This window comes from Dendrobium catenatum, unplaced genomic scaffold, assembly GCF_001605985.2.
Source record: "Dendrobium catenatum unplaced genomic scaffold, ASM160598v2 fragScaff_scaffold_134, whole genome shotgun sequence".
NCBI classification, from domain to species: Eukaryota; Viridiplantae; Streptophyta; class Magnoliopsida; order Asparagales; family Orchidaceae; genus Dendrobium; species Dendrobium catenatum.
In genome coordinates this window covers 237,251-245,722 of record NW_021318596.1, presented here as the reverse complement: position 1 = coordinate 245,722, position 8,472 = coordinate 237,251, and the positions used below count along the sequence as shown (strand labels likewise).

General features: G+C 35.8%; 1 protein-coding gene across 1 annotated transcript; it reads left to right on the top strand.

The window, feature by feature from the left end:
* The first annotated feature begins 3,932 nt into the window (after window positions 1-3,932).
* Window positions 3,933-5,318, top strand: LOC110108347 (aspartic proteinase CDR1-like). Its single transcript, XM_020838957.1, has one exon. It carries the CDS (start codon window positions 3,933-3,935, stop codon window positions 5,316-5,318), a length of 1,386 nt encoding a protein of 461 aa, XP_020694616.1.
* Window positions 5,319-8,472: the final 3,154 nt, after the last annotated feature.

Here is an 8,472-nt window from a genome sequence, read left to right as displayed (position 1 = left end):
AACGGTTTAGAACCGCTGCATATTTGATGTATTTGCGTTTGCTGCAAAGGCTTTAGCATCAGTTTTATGAGTGCTACTGAAGGTAGGATTTAGCAGCGCTTTTAACAGGTGTTAAAACCGCTGCTAAAAGATAAAATTGATTAAAAAAATATAATACGAAAAAATCAAATTTGGCAATTAGTGTAGCATGCACATCATCTACATCATTCAGTGAGCTTTACCCACAAAAGCTGGCTGTAACTTTTTACTGGTAATATAAATATAAAGTATAAGGGTATGTGCAAAGTTGGTATCAATAAAAGGCCCATCTTCGAAAACTCAGCCATTACATCAACATGGTCCGAGAAATAAGCTTTTCATTGAAGTTCAGATGCTTTTGTAACACTCACAAGACTATTAAGAAAAATATAATAAATGAAGAACTCGCCTATCTTCTATGTGAGGAATACCAGCACAAAAAGAATGATAAAAAGAATTAATAAGCAGGCTATCATCATAATTTTCCCCTTTGCTCCAGCCTTCTTCATAACCATAACATCTTTTTTCTGCAACAATAAATCATTTCCTTTGTAAACTACTCGAGGCATATCTACCAGATTGAAACAATGGAATGACAGTAAAGGAACATAAGAATTGAAAAAGCTCATCATCACAAATGAACAACATAAATAGCATTAATAATAATACACCTCAACATCAACACAATGTAGTGAATAACCTCAATAGCATTAATAACAATACCTACCATTCAATACTCTCGTAATTTGTAAGGAGTTCCTTGGTTAGATGAACATGCTCCCCTGTTTCAAAAGGTGTTTGCTCCAATTCATGGAAAATAACTTGTAGCTTGTTAATTCCTGAAAATGGGAATGAATAATTCATAAGTGGAAGTGTAAAACACCATATAAACAAAGCATTATAGCAAATCTAATGACTTCCATCAGAAAAAAAGGAACTAATCTATTAATACATTTAACACACCCCTCCCATATAATAATAATAATAATAATAATAATAATAATAATAATAATAATAAACGGACTCAATCTAATGAACAAAAAGGGGAGCATCTAAGTCACCATCAAATAGCCACAAGCAGTTCATTACTAATTTCAAAAGAGTAATAAATTGAATCTCCTCATTACATCCTTATGCTTAAACAAATGGAATTAGTTTATTTTACACTCATCCAGGCACGCTAGCATTACATGTTCACCGTAGGACCGTCCTTCAAACACTTTAGTTTACAATGAATCCTCCAATTCATCAGTTAAGTTCAGTTTCTCTATCAAAATATAAACTTAGCTTTGTCTGTATGAAAAAGGGATATACTAATCACATTCAAAGCAAATATTTTGGAATTCATGCAAAGAATCAGCAAGAATAAATGATTCTTAGATATGTTATGTGCATTAGTAATTCTACAAAGAATAAGCAAGAATAAACAACTCTTGTAAGTTGCATGCTCCACTTGAGGATCCCAGCTTTTCTTTTAAAATAAATATGGAGAATCAGTAAAAGCTAAATAACTAACTGGTTGAGACAAAAAGCCTTAGGTAAGTAATTATGCATCCTCTTAATTTTACCAAAACTACCAAGCCAATTACCTGTTCAGATAGGTAACTTTTCATCAACAATTCATTCATAATTTTAGAACCATATCATGTGAACTTCAAGCTACCTCAACAAGGGATAATTTAATTAGTGGTAAGTTTTGCTGAGTTGGAAGAAAACAGTTGCACAATCAAGAATTTATTTTTCATGCTCAACAAACAAAAGGAGCTTTTGAAGGGGCTTTTGCACAAATACTTGTAGTGTAGTTTGCTGAGTTGAAGATAACATTAGTGGCAACATCTGATGGAGGTGCACACATGCAATTAAGATATGAACAAGCAATAGAATCCTTAGAATCATTTAACTAATGGATTATGAACATATTGGATGAACTCTTTTTTGCAAACTAAATAAAAATAGGAAAAAAAAATAAAGTTTGCAATGATAATAAAGCTCCCAGTTTTGAAATTCACAAATAAAAACCATGTTTATTACTGGAATCATAGTTTGCCAATCCAAAATTAGATTTTGAATAGGATGAAAGACAAAATCAGATAACAAGGCTGGAAAGATTACCACAAACTTCTACAAAGAGAACAAGATTTTAGCTCGATAATAAAGCATCCACAAAGGTCTAGAAAACAATTAAAGTAGCAAAATAACATAACACGAGGAAGCAATTTAAGCGGATTTGTCTTACTTCTTTGTCGTTTGAACTAATTCCAACTTATTATCTGCAGCTAAACGAAAAAGACAACAAACTGAGAACTGCTTGTATTCATTTGAGGGAGTATCCAGATGGAAGCCCATACCACCGTCAAATGTGATGACAGGCTTCAATTTGATTTCTTCCTATAATGAGAAACAAATAGTCATGATTGTCTAAAAATGCTGTTGTGAAATCAAAATAAGATATTAAAATAAACATCTTGTCATAATAAATGGGGTTAAGATACCATTTTTGATGTGTATACCTCTCCGATAATGATTTCTCAACGTCAATGGTGAAATGGGTCGGTGAGCTCGATGGCGGCAGAGAGATGGCTAGTAGATGGGTTGAATAGTGAGAAAAAGGTAGGGGGAAGAATTGGGGTACGAGCGAAGCTTGTTTGAGAGAAGAAAGAACAAACCTGTTATGTGGATCCTTGAGCGAGAGGGAGTGATCGGAAACGGGATCTGTGGATCCTTGGCCGAGAGGAGTAATCAGACGAACTAATAAAGAAGGGACAAGTGGAACTTGCATGAAAGGAGGATGAACGGATCTGTGGATCCTTGGCCGAGGGAGTAATCGAGACCGGCTAGGGCATCGAACAGGCGAACAAAGCGGAAAGAATCGGGCGCGCGGGAGAAGCGAATTTTAGACTTTTTAGCATTTCAATTACATAAAACAGCAGCGATTTTTAAAACCGCTGAAATTAAAAAGCTGCGGAAAATATAAATTTTTAGTAGTAGATGTTTCATAAATCAAAGGTTCATAAGTTGCAGAAAATTCTATAAGATTAACATGATGTGCATAATCAGAAGAAAATTGGGAAAAACAAGCACCATCATCATGATATTGCTCACGAAAAGTAGGAGCTCATTGATTGGCCTTCTAGTTAGCCAGAACAACAAGACTGAATATGACAAGCGCAATATTATTATTATTATTATTATTTTAGAATCAGTCTGCCACGTTACATTAAATTTTCTAACAAGTAATTAATATTATTAGCACGTTTAAGTTTCATTTTCGATAATTTATTATTATTATTATTATTATTATTTATTTATTTCAAAATATAAATATTATTTGAATTATTTTTTTAAACAATAAAAAAATTATCTCAAACAAAATCTAAGTTAGATAATATAGCGTGTATAGGTGCCTGGATCTAAGATTATTATATATAAGATAATTTTTAAAAAATCAAACAAAAAAATGCTTGTATCAAAACAAAAAACTAAATAAGAAAAATATTGAATTAAGCTAACAAAACGTCCTGCAAACGCTCTCCCCAAACGAAAATTTAAGCTTGCCTCAAATGAATGGACTCGTTCCATAATTTGTTGGTTTTAGTTAAACACGTAATAAAATTATGATTTTACTATTTTTTAATTAAAGAAAGATTTAACCTATTATATTTTGGTTGCAGGGAGGCTACGGAAGGTTACCACTGATCAGCTCCGTCCCGTAGGCAATGGGACGTACGTACTGTTTATGTTGGAGATTATTAATTAACGTTGCGTGAAAATGAAAGGGAAATGTGAATACTTCTTTCGTCCCCATTTCTCTCGAGCAATATAAATATAAATGGGTTGCATGCATCACAATTCACAGCAACTCCGACAAAAGCAGTAAGGAATTGTAGTAACGTTTAAGATACAAGGAGTTGACAATGGCGTCTTCTGTGGTGGTTTCCCTTCTCATCCTCTCAGCTGCTGGGCTACTTCCGCTTCTCGTATACAGCAAGGGCGGATTTTCCATGGAGCTCATACACCGCGATTCACCAAAATCTCCTTTTTACGACCCCACCTCCACTGCTTACTCCCGCCTCAAAGCGGCCGCCCAACGCTCCCGCGCCCGCGCCACCTACTTCCGACAAGCCATGCAAAAAAGCACACTCTCCGAATCCCCTGCATCAGCCCCCGCAGCTGCTGACAACTTCTACTCCGATATCACACCAAATACCTTCGAGTATCTGATGAGCATCTACTTGGGATCTCCTGCTGAGAAGATCCTCGCCATCGCCGACACCGGCAGCGACCTTATTTGGATCCAATGCAAGCCATGCGACGAGTGTTACCACCAGTCAGCCCCCTTATTCGACCCGCAAGCCTCCTCCACCTACAAAGTCGTCTCTTGCGAGGCAGAATCTTGCTCTGCTTTACCACAGGGCAGTTGCGGTTCTGAATCCCAGTGCGAGTATAACTATGCGTATGGTGATGGATCCTTCGTTGATGGCTTTCTCTCCACGGAGACAATCAGCTTCGACGCCATCGGCGGCCGCCGCGTACAATTTCCCAAAAGCTTCTTCGGCTGTACCCACCGCAGCAATGGAACTTTTGATCAGAACGACGGAGGTCTCGTTGGCCTCGGGGGAGGGCAGCTCTCTCTCATCCGCCAACTCGGCTCTGCCATCGATAATAAGTTCTCCTACTGCCTCCCTTCCGCAGACCAAACATCTGCCACTAGCCGTCTTAACTTCGGCTCGAACGCAGTCGTCCCAGGTGGCTCCAATGGCGCGGTCACCACTCCGTTGATCCCCGGGTACCCCGACACCTTCTACTTCCTCAGCCTCGAGCAGATTAGCGTGTCCGGACAAGCCGGAGCAGTAAACGTGAAGCCGGCAGCGTCGACAAATGCGAAAAAAGCCAAGGATATTGGGGGCAATATCATCATTGACTCCGGCACCACCCTCACTCTCATTGACGATGAGGCATTGCAGTCCGTGACAAGCAAGGTTGTGAGCAGCGTGAAGCTTCCGCGAGTGACGGATCCCGAAGGGGTATTCAGTCTGTGCTTCGATGTGTCTGGTGAAGGGGGAAATAATGCAAAATTCCCTGATATAACCTTCCACTTCTCCGGCGGCGCGGCGGTCGTTCTTCACAAGTCAAATGCCTTCATCGAATCTGCCACCAATGTTCTGTGTCTGGCTTTGATATCCAGCGATGGAATTGGAATCAACATCTTCGGTAATATCGCACAGCAAAACTTCCATATCGAATACGATCTTGGCGCCATGCAGCTCACATTGGCACCCGCAGACTGCGCCAATCTCTAAATTATTATCATTCGGTACATGCATGATTTCTGGCGTCGAACGTCGAGGCCTTTGTTAAGTAATGGATGTATATGCCCTCAACACTTGTACTTATTATTGTTTGTTACTCGATCGATCTCATGATATATGTCAATGAACTCCGCTCTTTCTGCTCCATCGTGCGAAGGTTTAAATCTAATTATTACTATGAGAATCGGCTATTTATCAAAAAAAGGATAACTTATAATGAGGTCTAGTTTTATTGCTTGCTCGGACTTAGAAAGCATGTTTCAAAATAAGAATATTTTTATTTTTATACATTTTGGGATTTTATTTGGGACTGTTTTTTATTAGTTTCTAAAATAATTTGTTATCACAAAAATTTTTTTAATTAAAAATTTTTATACTAAAAAACTATTTTAGAAAGCTTTAAAAAATTTGTCTCAAATAAAGCCCGAGTGAAAGAAATCAGCAATTCCATTTTTTGTCAATAGAGGTGCGAGGCTAACAGAAGTGCCCAAACAACCACAATATTCACCACTTCCAATTGAAAAACAAATTGTAGTGATTTATGCAGCTGTCAGAATTTTGAGAGAGATTATATATGTGCAATCAATGTTAAACTTTAATAACATCCGAGTGAAAAAAGGTAAATTTGACAAACTTTATTCTTTTTAGAACATATTTTAGTGGTAACCGAGTTTCAAATGTTTGCCATGTCTTTCATCTCCTTTTTAGCACATGTTAATTTTAAACCTAATTAGACCTCTTAGGGTTAATCTCTAGCTTAGACCACTCTTGCTTAGCACCCTATGATCGGCCATGACATGATGACCCGTTTAGGAAGTATCCCTAATTCATTGAGCTCTTATTAACTCAATTGGATAAGCCTAGGTTCAATTAGCCAATCTTAACCTTGAGCAATGGGTCATGTGTATTTAATAATAATATATTCCAAGAAAAAAATTTGTTGATCTATAAATTTATGTTTTCAAATAATTAACATCTCTTCTAAGTTTTCAAATAAAATCCTTCTCATGAAAGTTTTCATATGCCAAAAAGAAAAACTTATAATAATCAATAAAGAAGATCGACCATCTAGAAGATGTATTTTTTTTTTTTTAAGAATTCATAATTATCAGGATATGCCATGAAAATATGGCAAGATTGTTTATAAGATTGATTTAGGTAGGTATTAGGAACATGCTTAAATAGTTGATAAATTTTAGACTAAAATATTTTGATTATATAAAGAATAATGAAGAACTAATTTTTTTAATGTATAAAATAATTTGTTGTCCTAACAAATGATGCTACAACATGACAACATAAATTTTATTATTGCTAGAAGAGAGAACCACATAATCATTCTTCCATGATTACCTTTCAAGAGTAAGAAAATATTTATAAAATCATTTTTTTGTGACCTTTATTATCCCTAAGATTTCCTTAACAAAAGTTGATGAACTTAAGGGTCTCTTTAAGTTGGCTCAACCTTAGCATATGGCTTGGGTTTGACCTACTTACTTTTAAGTGATGGGCTTTTTGCTAGGCCTATTGACCTTGAATATGAGCCACTTTGAGCTATTTTTAGTAGTTTGATCACTTTTCTTGTGGTTTATTTGGTTTAACCCCAATTTTATTATGGTTTGACTTAGGTGGCCTAAATAAGCCTAATTAAACCAAACTCCTTGGAGGTACATTATGCACTTAAATGAAGGAGATTCTAGTAACTTGATGAAGTATATGGTTGATTAATAAATGATCTTACACCTATAATTCATGTATGTCTACAATGCTCCTCCAATGGAGAGATTATTTTGAGCAGAGATCGTACGTAGAATGCCGTCCGGAGACCAATTAGAATGTGCCACGTCAGCGGTAGCGAGCCGCGGTACCTAGGGAAGGGGTGATGTGGTGCATTCTGGTTGGTCTCTGAATGACATTAGACGCCCGTATAGAATAATTAATCCCACCAATGAGAGCATTATATTTTGCTCATTTATTGGATTAAAGGGTGGAGAATTATACCACATCATCTTTAAGATCATTGCCGAATTGTCACATCCTTAGTAATGATGTACAAATTGACGATGATCTAGAGCTTTTGAAAATTTGAATTGAGCTATCATAACTATATTGATGGCCTTAAAATTAATGTTTAAGCTAATTCGATTTAGGCTATCATTTTTAAGTCTTAACTCTAAGATGGATACCACATATTATTTTATCAAAGTTGAATTGGGGTGTTGACATAAATCTTGATGCTATAAGAGTTAGATATATTTTAGGGACACATTAGTCAATATAATATTTGCTTTGTGATAAGAAAAGTTATTTTTTATCATAAATATTTTCTTAAATTTTAATTTTATAAAAAAATATACTAAATAAGTTGTTTAAATAAAAATAATAATATCAAATTGAAATCAAAATATAAAAAACAAACATAAAAACTATCAAAAAAAATTTGACCAATGAAGCAACTTAAACTTCTCTTGAGATATCTTTTGGCTACCATTTTTTTTGCTGCTTTAAAAAAATTTTAAATTAAAATATTATTTAAAAAAATAATAATAAAATTGTCCCAAATGAAATCTTAAACTTTATAGAGGTTGATTGTCATTGTCATTTTTAAATTGGTTGTTGGTTCTTAGGTTTATTGAGCTATTATGTCTCAATTTGTTGAAAATTATAGCTCACACTTGTACTCAACTAATTATTAAAATATAAAAACCAAAACAAAACTATATGTTTTAGGAACGAGAGTATCACGTGTTGCCACCCTCTTAGGATGAGCTTGACGGCGTAACTAATCTCTTGACGAGCCTACCAGCAACCTGCCCCACTGATATAAAACTTACAGTTATTTTCTCCACATTTAAGAAGTCGCACAATATAAAAAGGGATTCAAATATAAATTAGGAGGTTCCTAAGCATACCGGATTCAGCTAGGCCAAGTGGGGTATAAAACTACATTTAATAACCTATCAGGTTAATAAAAAGTACAAGTGTCCAACGACCCGCATTCCCATTTAGTAATCTTCACGTGTCCCTTCTTGGGCAAATTATTGCATCAGGTGACCTGACAGAGAGATGCGTTCGGGCTCTCTCTGTCTACAGTAACCTGCGCTTTACTGTAGCAGTGCTACAGTAAAGCGCAGGTTACTGTAGC